The sequence below is a fragment of the Salmo trutta genome, chromosome 3 (assembly GCF_901001165.1).
Source record: "Salmo trutta chromosome 3, fSalTru1.1, whole genome shotgun sequence".
In the NCBI taxonomy this organism is placed as follows: domain Eukaryota; kingdom Metazoa; phylum Chordata; class Actinopteri; order Salmoniformes; family Salmonidae; genus Salmo; species Salmo trutta.
Genome location: NC_042959.1, coordinates 23,932,594 through 23,955,659, shown reverse-complemented (window position 1 = coordinate 23,955,659; position 23,066 = coordinate 23,932,594). Strand labels below are relative to the sequence as shown.

Sequence of the window (23,066 nt, the reverse complement as noted above, 5' to 3'; positions counted from 1 at the left end):
TAAGGCAGTGGCTAATGGAACATTGAATTAAGGCAGTGCCTAATGGAAAATTGAATTAAGGCAGTGTCTAATGGAACATTGAATTAAGGCAGTGGCTAATGGAACATTGAATTAAGGCAGTGGCTAATGGAAAATTGAATTAAGGCAGTGGCTAATGGAACATTGAATTAAGGCAGTGCCTAATGGAACATTGAATTAAGGCAGTGCCTAATGGAACATTGAATTAAGGCAGTGCCTAATGGAACATTGAATTAAGGCAGTGGCTAATGGAACATTGAATTAAGGCAGTGTCTAATGGAACATTGAATTAAGGCAGTGGCTAATGGAACATTGAATTTAGGCAGGGGCTAATGGAACATTTAATTTTGGCAGTGGCTAATGGAACATTGAATTAAGGCAGTGGCTAATGGAACATTGAATTAAGGCAGTGGCTAATGGAACATTGAATTAAGGCAGTGGCTAATGGAACATTGAATTAAGGCAGTGTCTAATGGAACATTGAATTTTGGCAGTGGCTAATGGAACATTGAATTTAGGCAGTGGCTAATGGAACATTTAATTTTGGCAGTGGCTAATGGAACATTGAATTAAGGCAGTGGCTAATGGAACATTGAATTAAGGCAGTGGCTAATGGAACATTGAATTAAGGCAGTGCCTAATGGAACATTGAATTAAGGCAGTGCCTAATGGAACATTGAATTAAGGCAGTGGCTAATGGAACATTGAATTAAGGCAGTGTCTAATGGAACATTGAATTTTGGCAGTGGCTAATGGAACATTGAATTAAGGCAGTGGCTAATGGAACATTTAATTTTGGCAGTGGCTAATGGAACATTGAATTAAGGCAGTGGCTAATGGAACATTGAATTAAGGCAGTGGATATGATTGTGTGCATACATACACTACCATTCAAAAGTTTGGGGTCACTTAGAAAGCACTTTTTTTTGTCCATTAAATAACACCAAATTGATCAGAAATACAGTGTAGACATTGTTCATGTTGTAAATGACTATTGTAGCTGGAAACAGCAGATTTTTTATGGAATATCTTCATAGGCGTACAGAGGCCCATTATCAGCAAGCATCACTCCTTTGTTCCAATGGCACGTTGTGTTAGCTAATCCAAGTTTATCATTTTAAAAGTCTAATTTATCATTAGCAAACCCTTTTGCAATTATGTTAGCACAGCTGAAAACTGTAGTGCTGATTAAAGAAGCAATAAAACTGGCCTTCTTTAAACTGGCCTTCTAGGCAGAGTTGCAAAGAAAAAGCCATATCTCAGACTGGCCAATAAAAATAAAAGATTAAGATGGGCAAAAGAACACAGACACTGGACAGAGGAACTCTGCCTAGAAGGCCAGCATCCCTGAGTCGCCTCTTCACTGTTGACGTTGAGACTGGTGTTTTGCAGGTACTATTTAATTTAATGAAGTTGCCAGTTGAGGACTTGTGAGGAGCCTGTTTCTCAAACTAGACACTCTAATGTACTTGTCCTCTTGCTCAGTTGTGCACCGGGGACTCCAACTCCTCTTTCTATTCTGGCAGCCAATTTGCGCTGTTCTGTGAAGGAAGTAGTACACAGCATTGTACGAGATCTTCAGTTTCTTGGCAATTTCTCGCATGGAATAGCCTTCATTTCTCAGAACAAGAATAGACTGACAAGTTTCAGAAGAAAGTTATTTGTTTCTGGCCATTTTGAGCCTGTAATCGAACCCACAAGTGCTGATGCTCCAGATACTCAACTAGTCTAAAGAAGGCAAGATTTTTTGCTTCTTTAATCAGCACTACAGTTTTCAGCTGTGCTAACAAAGTTGCAAAAGGATTTTCTAATTATTAATTAGCCTTTTAAAATGATAAACTTGGATTAGCTAACACAACGTGCCATTGGAACACAGGAGTGATGGTTGCTGATAATGGGTCTCTGTACGCCTATGTAAATATTCCATAAAAATCTGCCGTTTCCAGCTACAATAGTCATTTACAACATTAACAATGTCTACACTGTATTTCTGATCAATTTGATGTTACTTGAATGGACAAAGAAGTGCTTTTCTTTCAAAAACAAGGACATTTCTAAGTGACCCCAAACGTTTGAACGGTAGTGTATAAGGGGAGGTGTGAGTCTGATAACAGTATAGGGTAGGTATATAGCTTGCCTGGAAATAGATGAACAGACGTTCAATAGGGCATGGACAAACATGCTATTACCACTTCAGATAGCCTACAACATGTCAATATCTCTCTTTCTATGTGATATTAGGCAACATTTTTATATTTGTTTTTTATATTCTAAGAGAGAAAGTGATTGCCTCATAGTCTGCGATTTTGCTTGTGTCAGCAGATTTTTGCTTTGTATTAAGACTCAATGAACATTATTCATTTGAGTGTCGTTGTGGTTAAAGCTGATTGGTTGGATTTGTAGATATCTCGTTGCTGTTTATTATTTTGTGTCCTGTCTCACATGAAGAGATGCATTTTACCTCCGTGTCAAGCCCACCTAAAGTGAATCGCTGTATATTTCAGAGAAATAAATCTCTGTTAGTTCTGGTTAAATTTGGAGTCTTAACACTGTTATACTCCCTCTGACATCATTGCACAACAGTACACGTGATAGAACAGCAGAGTATGTACTAAAAAAATGTACGCTCCTTTTCAAAGACAAAACTATAACAAATGTATTGGTACGCCCAGTGGCTCTGTTTCACCTTGCGCATATCTCAGCTTTAAGGTGAGGTCTATACTAATGTAAGAAGTTGACATACTTCAGCATTGGTGTCTACTGATGCCTGAGTTTCTGGATTTCTCATCCTATCCATGATTGTAAATAACATCAAGATTTCTGCAAAGACACCTGAAGGTATTTAATGATAAAACTCACAGCCTCTGTGAAAGGACACACACACACACACACACACACACACACACACACACACACACACACACACACACACACACAGACACACACACCTATCAGCTAACTCAATAAAATACACCACAGGTCTCAAAGTTGTACATCTTGCATTAGCATGGTCCCTGTTGTAAAGCTTTAGACAGATTGAACAGAAATCTGGTTCTGATGGGATCCAGACTAGAACACAGGCAGAGCCAGGGAATCTGATGGCATCCAGACTAGAACACAGGCAGAGCTAGGGAATCTGATGGCATCCAGAATAGAACACAGGCAGAGCCAGGGAATCTGATGGCATCCAGACTAGAACACAGGCAGAGCTAGGGAATCTGATGGCATCCAGACTAGAACACAGGCAGAGCCAGGGAATCTGATGGCATCCAGACTAGAACACAGGCAGAGCTAGGGAATCTGATGGCATCCAGACTAGAACACAGGCAGAGCCAGGGAATCTGATGGCATCCAGACTAGAACACAGGCAGAGCTAGGGAATCTGATGGCATCCAGACTAGAACACAGGCAGAGCCAGGGAATCTGATGGCATCCAGACTAGAACACAGGCAGAGCCAGGGAATCTGATGGCATCCAGACTAGAACACAGGCAGAGCTAGGGAATCTGATGGCATCCAGACTAGAACACAGGCAGAGCCAGGGAATCTGATGGCATCCAGACTAGAACACAGGCAGAGCCAGGGAATCTGATGGCATCCAGACTAGAACACAGGCAGAGCCAGGGAATCTGATGGCATCCAGACTAGAACACAGGCAGAGCCAGGGAATCTGATGGCATCCAGACTAGAACACAGGCAGAGCCAGGGAATCTGATGGCATCCAGACTAGAACACAGGCAGAGCTAGGGAATCTGCTTTCAACAGACAAACACCTCTGTGTCTCCAGAATCCCTGGTGTCAGGAGGGAACAGGCAGCAGCTGATGGAAGAGTGCCCTTGTTACTCCTCACCCCATTCCAGAGAGTTAGAGAGAGGGAAGAGAAAGGAGAGAGGAGAGGATAGAGACTCGACAAGATGAATTATGCAAAGCTGTCAGAGCCGGCTATTGTTGGAGGTGCTGGCTGTGTTAAAGTGAGCCGGCCTGATCCCCACCACCCTCCATCACCACTTTCACGACTCCCTTGGAGAAGGACCGTACGGTCCCTGCAAAAACAAATAGGAAAGGGCGAGGCCACAGAGGGGAAAGGATGGGAAGGGCAGCGAGCTTGGCATCGTGGTGGCAAGTGGAACATCTGGGAGAGGGGGACACGATGGAAACGATAACCATGTGTTTTTATTGGCTTTATTTACAGACTACAGAGTCAGGGTTTACGTCAGGCAGTCATTGCTGGATTTTGGACCCTATCTTTTTTAAAAAGCCAATAAATGTAATAGTTGATCGTGAGAAAAAACTATCTTATTACAAAATAATGCTTTTTATTTAATAGTTGATCGGAAGAAAAAAAAACGATCTTATTACAAAATAATGCTTTTTATTTATTGATGGAAATATCAGTCAATGGAAATACATTTGACCATCAATCACGCTTATAGGTCTATAGGTTAATTTGCCTTAGTGGAATTAAATTGGGGCGTGTGTATTTTCATTAGTCATCATTTATCTTATTTATCAAACACAACTATCACATGCGCACAGCATTCAGAGCCTATTTTGAGCTGGATTTCTCCTGCAGCTCCTCAGCTCGCTGCTGCTGGAGTGAAACGTGTGATTTGATAAGACCAGTCATTGCACAACAATTCTAAATGCAATCGCATGGCCACGATTAAAAATAGCTACTATTTTTATTTCTCAACTGGCAATTGAAGGGTGCCTCCCATTCACCATTCAAGTGCATAGTCAACGGTAGGCAGTCTATCACCATGCCACCCAATGTGAGCTGGAGGCAGTATGCATTTTGAAGACATATACTTAGTCTTTTGAAACCTGAATGTTTTACTTCAAATTGTGAGGCATGGCTTTCCGTGTTTCAAAGTAGCCTAGGAACCATAGAAACGTGGAGGCAATTATTTTATAAAGACTTCCTCACATGCATTTGAAACCAGCATTTTTCTCCTCTTCTATTGGTTTTCAAATCAACTTTCTTTCGTTGTCTAGAAGCCAAAGGCGCAATCCTAGTCATATTAGAAACCCATCCTAGTTGTTGCATCTTTAGATTTCCCCTCTTTCTAAGTTTCTTACAGACATTTTTATCTCTGTCACATGTGGAACCGCTCGCATCAGGTGTGCTGTTTAGAATGGTGTTTTCCCGCAAATTGCATTTTGGCAAATGTTTGTAAATGACATTTTATTGGCTGCTTCATTACAGGAATTGCATGTTCTGTTAAGATGAATTACCATAATTTAAATGTGAATTCTGTCATTCTGAGCACCGTGGGTGGACTCGCTAATGGGTTACGCACCCAATGCATATGGGTCCCATAATTTCTCAAATGGCCGTTAAATTAAACTCTTCCCGGTCACATTGTCCGGCGCCTCATTTTCCTTACGGAAACCCTGGGTCAGGGGGTCTGAGTTAATATTTAGAACAGGCTTTCGGAAATGTAATTACTTGAACAAAGAGGGCTTCGGGAAGATTTGCCGTTTCAGCAGGGAAGTCTCCAGTGGCTACTCTACTTTCTCTTTGCAAAATGCTGTTTGTGCTGACGTCAGGAATGTGGGTCACTTCAGTTGAAACCAATTTATTTGGCTGTATTGGCTCTGAGCCACGTCTGTGGTGGCTTCTCCTTTGGCCCCCTCATGTGAATCGCGAGTGTGAAGCAAAAAATTCCAACACACAATCCCTGATTTTGTGTCCAAACAAGAGAATCGAGCCTAGATCATAAAAGCTTATATTCTCGAAACTATGTTACCAAATTGACTTCAAGACATTGCGTGACACTATATTATATATATGGTGTATGGTTAATGTTTAGAAGAACATCGAGACTGTATATAACAGAAGAAGCAGGTTTAGGAGGAACTGGCTGGGGAATCATAGACCTGTGTAGTACTGTGCTACGCTACATAGATCATGGAGTGTCACTTCCCCTTGCCTCACTGCCTTGTCACTGTGCCACTATAATACTGCAGTGTCGGCTTTTCCTTCTTGAGGTCATGGGTGACTGGCTGTCTCAATCAACCATATTATCAAAGGTGACACATACAGACCAGAGGGGTAGCATCCTAACAGTATGTAGGACAGTTCTCAATCCGAATGGGGAGACGTGGGGATAATTGTTGGTGTATTGCGGTAAGGCACTCCGTGGACATTATGTAGGCCTATTTGTGGTTTTGGTATCCAAGCAACGAAGTGGCCTAATCCTTAGATAGAACTTCCTTGAGTTCACAGCACAGCACACTATACCAGACAGCTTCTATGAGTATCTCCCTAGTGTCCTCAAAGCGTCCCCATGTACAGGAACTACCTTCAGTACATAGAGGACATTTTGATGAACTCCGAAAAATGTTGGCGTTAGTAACTTTGGATCCTCCTGAGGAAGGCAGTATGTGTTCACATTAAAGACGTTCCCGGGTGTTCACCTTGCTTTGTGAGAATCCGGCCCGCCACGACATTTCCCCATAACACACCCATGGGGACTTATAGCTGATTAGGACACTAATCTTATTCCCCCTGTTGGGTTGTCGGCAGCTCGACAGACAAGGCTCTTAGCAATAACGGCTATTAGCCCCTGTGTATCTTTACAGGTCTATAAATCAGAACGGATCACAATCAGGGAGGTTTGTGGGTGGGTCCATTCTTGGCCACTGCACAGTTATCTTTGTAAATGTGGGTTAACATCTCCACTCTTGTCTCTGCGTTTGAAAGTGTCTTTTAAGATTTCATCTCTGCATAGAAAGAAAGAACAACCTGTCACCTAGTGAAAGGACTTCTCAGCAAAATTCTCAATAAAAACTTTGAGGTCTAGAAAATACTTTTTCATTTCTCTTGGATCCAAAGTTTCAGTTTCAGTACAGGAAAATGTGGCGGTGTCTGATGCACCTGTCTTTGGGCTTCCAGCTGAGTCAAGACAGAAATGAAATCTTCACCAGTGAAAATCCCCTCTTTTCACACTCTACAATTAATAGTAATGGATAATTAAAGTGTCTAAATGACCTGTCGACCTCCTACACAAACACATGTCCAAGTTGTGGACAAAAGGAATTTAGTCAAGACAATAGAGGTCTGAACTGAGGCTGAAAGAATAAAAGAAGGGGGAGTGAGAGGAGAGGAGATCTGCTTTATAGAGGAGTTCATGCAACGATGGTGGGGTTTGAGAGGTGATGGGTGTGAGTGGGTTTACGGGTGGGGTTTGAGAGGTGGTGGGTGTGAGTGGGTTTACGGGTGGGGTTTGAGAGGTGGTGGGTGTGAGTGGGTTTACGGGTGCGGTTTGAGAGGTGGTGGGTGTGAGTGGGCTTACGGCTGCGGTTTGAGAGGTGGTGTGTGTGAGTGGGCTACGGGTGGGGTTTGAGAGGTGGTGTGAGTGAGTGGGCTATGGGTGGGGTTTGAGAGGTGGTGGGTGTGAGTGGGCTTACGGGTGGGGCTTGAGAGGTGGTGGGTGGAGTGGGTTTACTGGTGGGGTTTGAGAGATGGTGGTGGTGTGAGTGGGTTTACGGGTGGGGTTTGAGATATGGTGGTGTGAGTGAGTGGGCTATGGGTGGGGTTTGAGAGGTGTTGGGTGTGAGTGGGCTTACGGGTTGGGTTTGAGAGGTGTTGGGTGTGAGTGGGCTTACTGCTGGTGTTTGAGAGGTGGTGGGTGTGAGTGGGCTTACGGGTGGGGTTTGAGAGGTGGTGGGTGTGTGATTGGGCTTACGGGTGTGGTTTGAGAGGTAATGAGTGTGAGTGTGCTTACGCATTGGGTTTGAGAGGTGATGGGTGTGAGTGGGCTTACGGGTGAGGTTTGAGAGGTGGTGGGTATGAGTGGGCTTATGCGTGGGGTTTGAGAGGTGTTGGGTGTGAGTGGGCTTACGGGTGGGGTTTGAGAGGTGGTGGGTGTGAGTGGGCTTACGGGTGGGGTTTGAGAGCTGGTGGGTGTGAGTGGGCTTACGGGTGTGGTTTGAGTGGTGGTGGGTGTGAGTGGGCTTACGGGTGTGGTTTCAGTGGTTGTGGGTGTGAGTGGGCTTACGGGTGGGGTTTGAGAGATGGTAGTGGTGTGATTGGGCTCACCGGTGGGGTTTGAGAGGTGGTGGGTGTGAGTGGGCTTACGGGTGGGGTTTGAGAGCTGGTGGGTGTGAGTGGGCTTACGGGTGTGGTTTGAGTGGTGGTGGGTGTGAGTGGGCTTACGGGTGTGGTTTCAGTGGTTGTGGGTGTGAGTGGGCTTACGGGTGGGGTTTGAGAGATGGTAGTGGTGTGATTGGGCTCACCGGTGGGGTTTGAGAGGTGGTGGGTGTGAGTGGGCTTACGGGTGGGGTTTGAGAGCTGGTGGGTGTGAGTGGGCTTACGGGTGTGGTTTGAGTGGTGGTGGGTGTGAGTGGGCTTACGGGTGTGGTTTCAGTGGTTGTGGGTGTGAGTGGGCTTACGGGTGGGGTTTGAGAGATGGTAGTGGTGTGATTGGGCTCACCGGTGGGGTTTGAGAGGTGGTGGGTGTGAGTGGGCTTACGGGTGGGGTTTGAGAGGTGGTGGGTGTGAGTGGGCTTACGGGTGGGGTTTGAGAGGTGGTGGGTGTGAGTGGGCTTACGGGTGGGGTTTGAGAGGTGGTGGGTGTGAGTGGGCTTACGGGTGGGGTTTGAGAGGTGGTGGGTGTGAGTGGGCTTACGGGTGGGGTTTGAGAGGTGGTGGGTGTGAGTGGGAGCTTTTGAAGATTAAGTGGGGGGATTAGTGTTATCTGAGCTTCTCGTCTCTCCCCTCTCTGTTTTCCAGGTAGAGAGCCGAATGGGGCTAAGTGGACAGACAGACAGAAATACAGACGGATAGACAGAGGGACAGACTTACCAACGGCGTAAACCGGAGTGGAATATCCCAAAGCGAGCGTCTCAGGAGAGAAGGACACAGTATGCAGGCAGCATGGAACAGGTGAAGGAGCAGCAGCCTTTCTGCTCACTCTACAAGAACCAGAGAGACCGAGAGAGAGACCGTGAAAGGGAGAGGGATCGGGAACGGCGTTACACCGCATCATCGACAGACCAAGAAGGGGCCTGCCGTGTGCCAACCCAGAAGTCCTACAGCTCTAGCGAGACGCTGCAGGCCTACGACCATGACCCCGCCCGGCTCCTGTTCTCAGGCCGAGTCAAGGAGATGGCCCACCAGGAGACCAATGACTACAGCAGGCCAGGTCAGTACAGCCACAACTCTATTCCAATAATATGAAAGGATGATTCATAATAGGTCTGCTGTTTGGATATCATTTGTTTCATATGTGTACTTTTTAAAAATACTTAACTTGGGCACACATGGAGTTTGGTATGAAAAAAAATTGCAAGGTGTATTACAGAATTGAAATAATTCTCCGCTGTTGAGCTCATTGACATAGGAAAGATAGATAGAGAGATACTATATTAGTAAGTCTATCATTCTTTCATAGGGCCTCCCATGGGTTTCCTTGAAAACTTGATCTTGTTAATGCATGATTCATTAACCAGCATTCATAGTTTGTCATTTGAGGTTTGTATTACTCTATGATGAACAGTAGAGCTCTTTTGGATCTGTGCAGTATGTACAGATCCAAAGAAAATGATTGCGCTCCACTTGACATACCGTTGATAATTACCCATTGAACTGCTGAGCAAATAACCCACCGTTTTAATTGGTTGTTGGCAATTGGTAGGAAATGTTCATAATAAGAAAAAAGTTGGGTGGTTTATTTTAGTGTCATAGACGATTCTTGATTGTCTAAAATTGCATATTTTATGACATATTTCTCATTGATGTCTGCTAATTGGCGCCAACTGGAAATGAATTGCATTCTAATTAGGCTGTGGGAAGAATGTTCATTTCCCCTTTATTTCTAGATCAAATTACAACCTTTAATGAAAAGGTAATGAACGATTAGACTTATTATCACTTCAATTATCAATAATTGTTATTTACACATTTCGAAGTTGTATCTGTTTTTAAAAGTAAATTCACACCTTAAGTCAAATGTATAGTTTAAGGTTATTAATTGTCTTTTGAAGTTTATTACACATGACATACAATATTGTCAAAGTCCGGAATTGCTCCGCTGCAGTTTTTACTTTAGAATGTTCTTTGTCAATTTCACTTGTTTAAATTTGTTCTGCCATGAAATAACCAGTAAACTAAATCAAATGCAAGAACAGTTTTAAATGAATTTATTCATTGCTAATTTACTTATATTAATCTTGCTACCTGTCTTGTCTGCACTAATGATATTTCTACATTAATGTGGGTAAAATACATGTGTGTAATCTTATGCAGCATGACAGTACATTCTTTATTATTCAGCTAGCTGAGTCATTGTTTTTAATCGAATGACTTTGAATGTATATATGAAAAAATATATATCGATAAATATATACACTGAACAAGAATTTCCATCCAAAGATTGTTTTAGTTCTGTCCACGCATTTAGAAATATAAATTCAGTGAAAAGTACATTAATTGTAGATTTTTGCTGTTTACTTCAGATTACATTCTTTTTTTTCTCAATCCAGCATTGACATCCTGTAAATTCCCTTGCATCTCTGTTTTTCACCATTTTGTTTCTCTATTAAATCAACACTTTAGATCCAGATTTACAAACAAATAAGACACAGAATTGTGGAACTCTTTCAATTTACAAAAAAATATAATTTGGGTAGTTGTACAGTGAGTGGGAGTCTCTTTTCTCTGAGTACGCGGCCACAGTTTTTAAGGAACTCAGTCTGGCTTTCAACTGACTCTTGAAAGTTGTAGTAGTAGAATGCACGAGGTGCAATTTCAAAATTGGGTAGTGCATCATCAGTTTACCTCTTGTCATGTCAGTCATTGCATACATTAGAGAGCTATTTATAACTTGTCAGAAATGTCCAGAACAACTAGCCCATGTCAGCCAACGTTTTTTAGCTAGGTAGTCCATAGATTTTGTTGTAACGTTTGAGTCGCTGAAATATCACATGAATAAACATTAGACATGGCAACATGTATAGAATTGCAAGAGAATGGGCTTTAAAACTGCAAAATGTTCACTACCCCGCTTGACAAAATGTGTAGAATTGCAGGAAATAAGGTTTAAACCTGCAAAATGTTCTCTCCGCCAACAAGAGGGGTGTGAACAGTTTGTGTCAAACTGTGCTTGTGCCCATAGAAATAGACGTGGCGCGCATGCACGGTGGGGGGGGGGGGGGGGGGGGGGGGGTGTTGTTTTCAGCAGAAGTCCTATCACCTTCCATCTTACTTGAATGTACAGTATGTCTGTTAGTGTGACGTGTCTTCCGATTTACTGGTTGGCTTTTGTTTTTGTGAGGCTTCTATTTGAGTTAAGCCTACGGCCCTTCTAAGAACAGACATTTTAAGATTCACAAAAATGTTTAAGCTACACATTGTGGCAAAATGGCAGTCATTGTAAATAAGGATTTGTTCTTAACTGACTTGCCTAGTTAAAAACGTCCGCACCAGATATTCTGGGTTTTGGATTGGGGTTTGATAACATTGTTAAATTATAGGCCCGTTATTTGGTTTTGTCTGTACAGGACAGGCCTTCTCGCTGAGGCAACTTGGGATATGTGAGGCCTCCACACGCAGAGGCCTGGCCCTCTGCCCTGAAACGGGACTCTCGCACCCCCTTGGTAGCTACTCCAGAGGAACGGTCCCCACAGAGAATAATGAGCTCACATCCCCGGAACGTACCATGGCTCTCTGGGGCAGGGGTGCCAAGTCAGGCCAAAGCTCATGCCTGTCTAGTCGCTCCAACTCGGCCCTTACCCTGACAGACACCAAAATGGACAATAAGTCGGACAACGAACTTGGTGAGTCTGCCACACCTTTATTTGTTAATTGTGATCCCCCTTATTCCTGTTTTTGTGGAGGTTTAAGTAGGTAGGTTTAAGTAGGAAGTTAATCGCACAACAAATGTGCAAACTAGTAAGCATTGTACCGGTATTATTTCATTGGTGCTCAGGAAATCTCTTTCATTGGTGGAAGCGATAAGTGGTGGATTCTGATTGGGCATGTGCAGCTGCTGTTTGGGGATAAAAGGCATGTTTCATGGCCTCTTGTGGATAAGAATTTGTTCTTCCAATTGAGTGTTTGGTAGTCACCTGGTCATCTCCACATGGAAGCAGGGGAGTTTGATAAAGTTTCCCCTTGGGCTAGTGTGTAATCAAAGATAGCTTTGTATAGCGTCGGTCAGAGATTTTGCATAGAAATTCCACAGTAGTTGAACGAGCACACACAATAGCTGATTTAAGTAGGTTCAATGGTTTGAAGTGCAAATTTGATCATGCTCGAAACCCGAAATTTAAGACTGTGGTATTCTTTTGAAGGAAGATCTTCTGTGCATCAAATGCGGGATAAAAAAATATACATTTCTGTTTATACTTATCAATATAGCTTTAAGTGATAAATTACTCTTTCATTTTGATTTAGAAAGGGTTTGTACTCAAACGAAAAGCAGTCTATACAGCTATCTAAAAACAGTTGTTTTGTTGATTTTGTTGTGTATAGAATGTGAGGCACTTTCAGTGTATAATATTCCCTGCAGTGATAACTTTGCTTTTATCCGGCATTCGTCAATGATTTTACAAAAAGTACAATGTTTTGCCTCCAACTTTGAAGTGATGTTATTGTCTATTACTTATTTATTCATGTCGTTGTGCTATTATATTTTCTTCACATCAGCCATGGTCTCAAATTTGTTCTTAGAGCAGTTTTGACAACTTTTGCTGCTGTTAAGCTAATTTGAGGAATACTTTTATCTTTAATGCTCTCAAAAAGCATTGAAAATCGATTTACCATAGTGGTATGTATTGTCATCTCATATGTTTGCTATCACCATACTTTTCAATAAGCATTACCAAAGGTACAGAAGAAAGAGAGATGATAGTGGTTGATTATCCAAGGATTATCCACAGACTTTCAACTGGCCAGAACATATAGAAAGGTTACATGGTACAAAGGAAATATTTTGTGTTCAGAGCAAACCATTTATATTTCAGTTACGTCCCAGACAGATATTCCACACCACTCTTGAGATGTAGATCTGAGATGTGGATCTTTCGCCTCTCTTAAGTGCCTTTTTTCCTTACATAACATTATTTTGTTTATTATAGTCTCCAACTACTTTGTGATTACTGCTCATGTAAAAAGGGCTTTATAAAAGACATTTGAATTTGATTGGATGGAAAAACGTGTGGAAAATACATTTACGCAAGGGTAGTGATTAATGTTCCCACCAAAGTCCACATCTGCTTGTTCACACACTTCAATTTCTGTGTCCTCATCTAGTTTATAATGTCATTCCAAATAACTCAGTGATGACGTGTAATGGGAGTAAAATAAGACATTCAAGGCACCTAACAAGGTGTTTTCTTATTTACATCCCTTTTGCTCCATGTTTGTTGCAGCTGTTACATGCGATTTCTGTGGCTCAGAAAGCGCATTGGAGTTAGCTGGCTTCAAAAGGCTCTGACCTGGCCTCCTACCCCCACTACCCCCCGCAGCCTCTCTCCTTTAGAGTCTCTTTTGGAGATGTCTGGAGTGCTGCCGCTGATTTGGTCTTGTTAGTGCGACTCCCCGCTGTGACTTTTATCTCGCCCAATTTCCACCCTATTATTTTAATCATAGGGAAAATAAGCAATACGTGCTACATCTTGTTCGCATGTAGCTAAGCTACCACCCGTTAGGAAGGCGCGGAAAGATGCCCAGAGTTCTCGAATTTTAATTAAACCCTAACCGCGGGTAACTTTTCCGCCAGTTGTGCTTGTTTGTTTATTTGTCGCTTAACCTGATTTGGATGTTTCGTTGTGAATGATAAGAGGTTGAGATCTTGACGGGTCATGCGCTAATCAACAGCTACATTGTTGATTTGTTATCGTGTTATCCTTATCTTGTATCCGATGGCTACTTTTATTTTCAACTGGAGCAAAGGGGAAAAAGTCATCCTTTAATACTGCTTTAGATCTCATTCTTTCTCTCTTTTTGTCATGAAGCATTACACTTTCGACTTTCACTATTTAATGAAGCAGCTAAGAGGAATTACCCATCCAAAGGTTTCCATCAACTGAATATGCATGTGGAAGCCGTTACAAAGGGGCGTTCAGCTCCACTTATTCATAAATGAACTCAATATTTCATTGTAATTTGCACCGTTCTGGGCAGTCAGACACAGAAGACTACTACAGTTTTGGCAGACTGTCGGGCTATAGCATCTGCAACTGTTAATAACTGCCTGATCCAAGAGAAAGAAGACTAAGATTAAAGATTGTGTCTTTGCTGGCTGTGTTTCATCCCAAAAGAATCCAGAGAATTTAGGTCCAGATTGACAGATTTACTTTGTTGGTTGTTATGTTGGTTGTGATGTTGGTTGTTTTTTGGTTGTTTTGTTGGTTGTGATGTTGGTTGTTTTGTTGCCTGTTTTGTTGGTTTGGGATGTTGGTTGTTTTGTTTGTTGGGATGTTGGTTGTTTTGTTGGTTGGGATGTTGGTTGTTTTGTTGGTTGTGATGTTGGTTGTTTTGTTTGTTGGGATGTTGGTTGTTTTGTTGGTTGGGATGTTGGTTATTTTGTTGGTTGGGATGTTGGTTGTTTTGTTGGTTGGGATGTTGGTTATTTTGTTGGTTGGGATGTTGGTTGTTTTGTTTGTTGGGATGTTGGTTGTTTTGTTTGTTGGGATGTTGGTTATTTTGTTGGTTGGGATGTTGGTTGTTTTGTTTGTTGGGATGTTGGTTATTTTGTTGGTTGGGATGTTGGTTATTTTGTTGGTTGTGATGTTGGTTGTTTTGTTGGTTGTGATGTTGGTTGTTTTGTTTGTTGGGATGTTGGTTGTTTTGTTGGTTGTGATGTTGGTTGTTTTGTTTGTTGTGATGTTGGTTGTTTTGTTGGTTGTGATGTTGGTTGTTTTGTTTGTTGTGATGTTGGTTGTTTTGTTGGTTGGGATGTTGGTTATTTTGTTGGACTGTTGTGTTGGCCCTGATGATGGGTTATTGTCTGTTCAGTGTCTAATTACAGTGAAACAAATTGATTGAGACAATTGTGCCGAATCGTACCCTGTCGACAACAAATCCAATGCCTTCTGAACCGATGTCCTCAAGAGCATTTTAACAGCTGTTTTAACATATTATTAATGTATGTGTCTGTGACATTTTATCAGTGCAAAAATTGCAAAAGAAGTCCAATTTATCCAAACAATGAAGACAGCCACCAAAGACACCTGGCAGTTTTACACACCACTCTCAAATGGAGTATAACTCCTGGCTGCTATGTGTGAACCCTTCCAGTAAAAGGTTAATTGAATTACATGAGAAGACATTGTAACATGCAGTGCAGCACAGCACACACCAGAGAGATGTGGGTATATGAACGCACCTCTCAGACACACACGCACACACACACGCACGCACGCACGCACACACACACACACACACACACACACACACACTGGGAGTCTAACAAGCAAAGGTTACACACCATCTGTCAACTCCTGCCTCAGATCCGTGTCACATCATGATTACAGTGGAATCATTCTATTGATCATGGAAGATAAAAACATCCTCACACTGCCTATATAATTCAATATGGCCTAAGTTGTGAATATACAGAATAAGTAAAACCTTAAGTTTGGTCATCTGTGATGTTTTTGAAGAAAATTCTTAACTGGCTGCAAAGCATGCATTCACATCTTCCCAGAGGGCTGAGAACGTGTCAGTGTGTTTGAGCCACAGACCCTCGTGGCCTGAGCGCCCTGGCCACGTCCAACTGTTGTTATTTTCTCCTCTTCTGGTCCCTTTGACTGCTCCCTCTCAGAAGAGTTGCCTCTATCTTTTGTCGGACCGTGTCAATGTATGTAGGACACTGGCTGCGTGATGTGTGTACAGCGCAGAGCTGTCATGGGGGTAGCATGCTCATCCATCAACTGAACCCACACTGCTTTCTATTTTGGTGGAAGACAGAGAGAGCTTGGTGGGGAAGATTTCCTTGCTGTTTCATTGGGTAAAGGGTCAATTCCATTGGATCTGAACTTCTGTTAATTATTTCAGAAGACATGACTTGACTCATTTCTTTTTAGCTCCTAGTAGAGAATAATTTCTGCCCAATTCATACCTTGACGACCTCTTTTCTAAAATAGTTTTCAATTCATCCTGTGTGGTTACAGAGGAATTGAACCTGGCCTTGTTGTCCAAACAGATTGCGCTTGCCATTGTTGGTTAGCCGTTGGTAAGCAAAACATGCCATTGAGCTTGCCATTGTTGGATTGATTTTGGTAAGCAGTTGCATACACCAGACCAGACTGCACAACATGCTATTATAATTAAGACCTACTCTGGCATTGTCAATTACCAGACCTACTATTGACTGTACTGTATAGAAAGGGCTCATTTCATTTCAATAGGCAGCCTGATGGAGTAGCTGTATTAGCCTCCAACATGGAAACAGTTAGGGGTCTATTTCTCAACACATGGCAACGGATTCAGGCTGTGTGTTGAAGGCTGTGGTGTATATATAACTGTCTCAGAGCTACTTGTCCTTTTCCTTTCTTTTCAACAGCATTAGCATCATTAGCATCTACTCAAGTGAAACATCATGTTCCTTGAATAATACAATGCAGAGCTAATTTCGATCGTTGGTGGCTTTTCCCCTGTTGATGCACTGTGTTTTTTTGCTGGAGCAATCTTAGCTTTTGTAGACATGAGAGCAAATCAAACGCTATGGGTTAGGACTACTTGTCAAACGGCCAAATCCCCTCAATGCTTATTGACGCTCCAATGTCGACTATATGTTTTGAATGACAACTCTTCTCCGGTGAACTCAGATATTGAAAAGGAAGGGAAAATGGTTGACAAGCCATTATAATACTGTGTGTATCCCTGTAAATAAGATGGGAATTTATGGAAGCATAAAAGAAGCTATAAAGAGTGAAAATAAAAATAAAAATGATTCTTATATGGCATGTTTTAAACATGAGTCACATGAGGGAAACTCACATTAAGATCAGTCTAATAGTCAGAGGACATGCATGCTGTGAATATGCATGCTAGGGGTGTGACCGTTTTAATGTTTCAGCGAAATTGGGATCCTTAACGCTAAGAGTTGTCACAAAACTACCACTAACAGGTCTCGATAATCATCATAAAGGGAAACAAACATTTAACAAATACCTAAAGCAACAACGCAGCAGTGTTAGTAGGAGGAGAAAAACTGCTATTTTTTAACTACTTTATTAACTGGAGCTGTAATGCATGAGGGAGAGTGAGAGGCTTGAAGCAGAGCAGCAGCTCTAATGGGAGTGAGGAGGGGAGCAGGGAGGGGGAAAGAGATGGCAACCAAGTTGACTTGCGCTAATTTATTGCTAGTTATTTATCATCTCATCTGGTTACATATTCCCTGTCTTGACTGCACCCAGAGAAGGTAGTTAACGTTAGCTATGCTACTTGAGTCTAGCTAGTTAACGTTAGCTAAGCTAATTGAGTCTAGCTAGTTAACGTTAGCTAGGCTAATTGAGTCTAGCTAGTTAACATTAGCTAGGCCAATTGGGCATTCATACCATACCGATGTAGGCCATCTGCATTGTGAATTTGAAAGGAATTTTATGAATTTTTATTATAATTTTACTGGAAAACCGATACAAAACTGGCAGTTTAAACGTTAAGAAAATGTTTATATTTGTCACATCCCTAATGTATGCAGTGGTATTTTGGAAAATCAAATGATTGCATGCACATACACACGCTCAGACATGCTCACCCACACACACATACATGCACATACACGCACAAACACGCACGTGAACACACACACATGCACGTACGCGCACACAAACACACATGTACAATCATTCAAACACACACACACACTTTACATGCAGGAGAAAGGTCAACGTAACGGAGAGGAAATAGAGCCATTGAGATGATTGATGACAGTGACCAGGGAGGACAGTGTCACTTTCATTGTCAAACTCATTATATTATTATTATAGAGTCCTCCTCTTCTCATATTCTATTTCTTTTCAAGTACAGCCCAGCAGAAACACTCAATCATATGAACATTCACTCACTCACGCACACACACAAACTCTAGCACATGCACACACACATACTGTACACACGATGAGTGATACGGAACATCTTCAACCCTTAAATGTGAAAAATCTCGATTCTCCTTGACTGTATAGCGCTTCATACAATGTACAAAACATCCCCCGGCTATATATACTGAGCAAAAATATAAACATTTCAACGATTTTACTGAGTTACATTTCATATAAGGAAATCAGTCAATTGAAATACATTCATTAGGCCCTAATCTATGGATTTCACATGACTGGGCAGGGGCACAGCCATAGGCCCACCCACTTCGGAACCAGGCCCACACACTGGGGAGCCAGGCCCAGCCAATCATAATGAGTTTTCCCCCCCAAAATGGCTTTATTACAGACAGAAATCATCCTCAGTTTCATTAGCTGCCCGGGTGGCTGGTCTCAGATGATCCGTCAGGTGAAGAAGTCAGATGTGGAGGTCCTGGGCTCGCGTGGTTACAAGTGGTCTGCGGTTGTGAGGCCGTTTGGACGTACTGCCATATTCTCAAAAATTGTCTTCTAGCAAGGCTTTCCACTAGACATTGAAACATTGCTGCGGTGCGGGGACTTGCTTCTATTCAGCCACAAGAGCATTAATGAAGTCGGGCGCTGATGTTGGGCGATTAGGCCTGCCTCGCAGTCGACATTATAGTTCATCTCAAAGGAGTTCGATGGGGTTGAGATCAGGCTCTGTGCAGGCCAGTCGATTTCTTCCACGCCAATCTCGAGAGATCATTTCTGTATGGACCTCGCTTTATGCACAGGGGCATTGTCATGCTGAAACAGGAAAGTGCCTTCCCCAAACTGTTGCCAAAAAGTTGGAAGCACAGAATCGTCTAGAATGTCATTGTATGCTGTAGCATTAAGATTTCCCTACAATGGAACTAATTGGCCTAGCCTGAACCATGAAAAACAGCCCCAGACCATTATTCTTTCTCCACCAAACTTTACAGTTGGCACAATGCATTCGGGCAGGTAGCATTCTCCTGGCATCCGCCAAACCCAGATTTGTCCGTTGGACTGCCAGATGGTGAAGCGTGATTCATCACTGCAGAGAACGTGTTTCCACTGCTCCAGAATCCAATGGCGGCGAGCTTTACACCAATCCAGCCGACGCTTGGCATTGCGCATGGTGATCTTAGGCTTGTGTGTGGCTGCTCAGCCATGGAAACCCATTTCGTGAAGCTTCCGATGAACAGTTCTTGTGCTGACGTTGCTTCCAGAGGCAGTTTGGAACTTGGTAGTGAGTGTTGCAAGCGAAGACAGATGATTTTTACATGCTACAACACTCGGCGGCCAGTTCTGTGAGCTTGTGTGGCCTACCACTTCGCAGCTGAGCCGTTGTTACTCCTAGACGTTTCCACTTCACAATAGCAGCACTTACGGTTGACCGGGCAGCTCTAACAGGGCAGAAATTTGACGAACTGACTTGTTGGAAAGGTGGTATCCCGTGACGGTGTCACGCTGAAAGTCACTGATCTCTTCAGTACAGGCCATTCTACTGCCAAGTTTGTCAATGGAGATTGCATGGTTGTGTGCTCAATGTTATATGTCTGTCAGCAACTGGTGTGGCTGAAATAATATAATCCACTAATTTTAAGGGTTGTCCATTTAATTTTGACCATGCAGTGTGTATATATGTATATATGTGTATGTATATATATTTGTGTGTGTGTGTGTGCGTGTGTGCGTGTGTTTGTGTTTGTGTTTGTGTTTGTGTGTGTGTGTGTGTGTGTGTGTGTGTGTGTGTGTGTGTGTGTGTGTGTGTGTGTGTGTGTGTGTGTGTGTGTCAAAGGGTCTGAATACTTTCCGAAGGCACTGTACACCCTTAACTTTTTCCACATTTTGTTGTGCTACAGTCTGAATTTAAAATGGATTACATTTATAGTTTTATCACTGGCCTACACACAATACGCCGTATTGTCAAAGTGGAATTATGTTTTTCGAAGAAAAATAAATATAGAAATGAATGAAAAGCTGAAATGTCTTGAGTCAATAAGTTTTCAAAGCCTTTGTTATGACAAGCCTAAATAAGCTCAGGAGTAAAAACGTGCTTGTCAAGTCACATATTACGTAGCATGGACTCACTCTGTGTGCAATAATAGTGTTTAACATGATTTTTGTATGACTACCTCATATCTGTACCTCACACATACAGTAAGGTCCCTCAGTCGAGCAGTGAATTTCAAACACAGATTCAACCACAAAGACCACAAAGGTTTTCCAATGCCTCACAAATAAGGTACCTATTTTGTAGATGGGTATAAAAAAACTGACATTTAATATCCCTTTGGGCATGGTGAAGTTATTCATTACACTTTGGATGGTGGATCAATACACCCAGTCACTACAGAGATACAGGCGTCCTTCCTATCTCAGTTGCCGGAAAGCAAGGAAACCGCTCAGTGATTTCACCATGAGGCCAATGGTGACTTTAAAACCGTTACGGAGTTTAATGGCTGTGATAGGAGAAAACTGAGGATGGATCAACAACATTGTAGTTACTCCCCAATACTAACCTAATTGACAAAGTGAAAAGAAGGAAGCCTATAGATGACAAAAAATATTACAAATCATGCATCCTTTTTCCAATAAGGTACTAAAGTAATACTGCAAAAAATGTAGCAAAGCAATTCACTTTTTGTCCTGAATACAAAGTGTTATGTTTATGGCAAATCCAATACAGCCCATTACTTAGTACCACTCTCCATATTTTCAAGCATAATGGTGGCTGCATCATTTATGGGTATTCTTGTAATCGTTACGGACTGGGGAGTTTTTCAGGATAAAAAAATACATGGAATGGAGCTAAGCACAGGCAAAATCCTAGAGGAAAACCTGGTTCAGTTTCAACCAGACATTGGGAGATTCATCTTTCAGCAGGACAATTACCTAAAACGCAAAACCAAATCTACACTGGAGTTGCTTACCAAGAAGACAATGAATGTTGCTGAGTGGCCGAATTACAGTTTTGACTTAAATCTGCTTGAAAATCTATGGCAAGACTTGAAAATGGTTGTCTAGGAATGATCAAAAAACTATTTGACACCATTTGAAGAATTTTGAAAAGAGTAATGGACAAATATTGTTTAATCAAGGTGTGTAAACCTCTTAGATACTTACCCAGAAAGACTCACAGCTGTAATCGCTGCCAAAGGGGATTCTAACATGTATTAACTCAGGCGTGTGAATACTTATCTAAATGAGATATTTCTGTATTTCATTTTCAATAAATGTACTTTTTTTAAATTTATTTTTTTACATATTTTCACTTTGTCATTACGGGGTATTGTGTGTAGATGGGTGAGAGATAAAGCAATTTAATACATTTTGAATTCAGGCTGTAAAACAACAAAATGTGAAATAAGTTAAGGGGTATGAATACTTTCGGAAGGCACTGTATATGTGTGTGTGTGTGTGTGTGTGTGTGTGTGTGTGGGTGTGTGTGTGTGTGTGTGTGTGTGTGTGTGTGTGTGTGTGTGTGTGTGTGTGTGTGTGTGGGTGTGTGGGTGTGTGTGTGTGTGTGTGTGTGGGTGGTTGTGTGTGTGTGTGTGTGTGTGTGGGTGGGTGGGTGGTTGTGTGTGTGTATTCCGGACAATGACATTGCTCATCCTGATATTTCTTAATTTCTTTCTTTTTAACTTTTTGGACTATGTGTGTATAGTTTTGTATTGCTAGGTATTACTGCGCTGTTGGAGCTAGAGACAAAAGCATTTCGCTGCACCTGTGTACTCAACCAATGAACTTTGAACAGTCGATTGAACTCGTTTCCCTTTGTATGATTTACTTCTTAAAGGGGTAAATTCACTATATTTGCGGATTTATATGTTTTTTTTATGATATTTTATCTGGTCGATTATGGGCATGTTTTGGTCATTTAGTAACTTTCAGCAGTCTCTGTCTAGCTACTGTCTATATTGTAATTTGGATTGATTGACCACAGTCCCCCAAAAAATATTCTTTCCCAAGCCGTTCCTGAAGATATGTTCTCAGTGGCAATATGTTCTCAGTCAATTTACCTGTAACAGTAAGAGTTCAAAATAAAACTGTGAGCTTCCGGTACTTGACACATACCATATCCCATCCTGGGACGAAGTGTGCTGTATTAATATGGCCTGCAGTGGCAACAGTGGAGGTCACTCCAATAAATTGCTCGGGTTGCCTTTTAGCAGCTCGGTCACAGCCCAGTTATCTTGTTACCCCACTCTATCCATTTAGTGGTCTCAATAGTGGGATTAGACAATGGAGCAGCACCAGGCACCCAATGACGGAGCGCTTGGCAAATAGGTTGTAGTGTTGCCTTAGCTATTGTTCTTTTTTTCTTTCTCTTGGTTTTTGAAGGATCTGTCGGTTTTCTGGAACAAGTCGTGATGTGTTTATATTTTCGCTCAGGAAAAGTGAGTTATAGTTATTTTCGTAGACAAGGCTTAATCGGTCTCGATCGGGCGAGGCAAATAGGTGGTGTCGAAATGAACCTTGAAATGAAGAGGGAAAATAGGAATGCTATATCAGGTTGTTTTGGTTTGATGTGTGGAACTGCACACCAACCCCCCCCCCCCATCAATTATCAAAGCTAAAACTCATTTCAGACCCCTCAGCACAGCATAGAATTGTCTCTTTCAGTACCATTCAAACACATATATTAAAAAAATGAATTGAAGTGGCAAGGACACTGTAGAAGTAAAGATTCCTTAGATAATTGGAAGATTATTTCCTCCTCTACAGTTGTTGAGAGAGAATGGTCTCCCTTTAATGTGTTGTGTTGTGTTGACTGAGTAACCTGAGACTTCTACTGCATCCTGAGAGGGATATATACACTGAGAAACAGCAATTCATTCCGTCCTCAGTGTTGCCATGGGATTTCTGCTATTGCCTATGGTGGTGATGTTAAAAGGTGTAGTTGTAAGCTTCCATTTTCTATTATAAGTGTGGAAGTCCTCCAAAACACAAACAAACAAGCTGGAAGGAGTCTTTGTAAGTGCAAACTCAAAGAAGGAAAGGTAATGG

General features: G+C 42.0%; 1 protein-coding gene across 5 annotated transcripts in view; it reads left to right on the top strand.

Moving 5' to 3' along the window:
• LOC115170749 (teneurin-3) overlaps positions 1-23,066 on the top strand; it is a 153,144-nt gene that overhangs the window by 9,439 nt on the left and 120,639 nt on the right. For 4 of the 5 annotated variants that reach the window (XM_029727050.1, XM_029727033.1, XM_029727041.1 and 1 more), the window contains exons 2-3: positions 8,755-9,166; positions 11,523-11,798. In XM_029727050.1, coding sequence (XP_029582910.1) covers positions 8,899-9,166; positions 11,523-11,798 — 544 coding nt within the window. In that variant the 5' untranslated portion in view covers positions 8,755-8,898. The remainder of the gene's footprint in view (positions 1-8,754; positions 9,167-11,522; positions 11,799-23,066) is intronic. The other variant, XM_029727058.1, reaches the window with a different exon arrangement.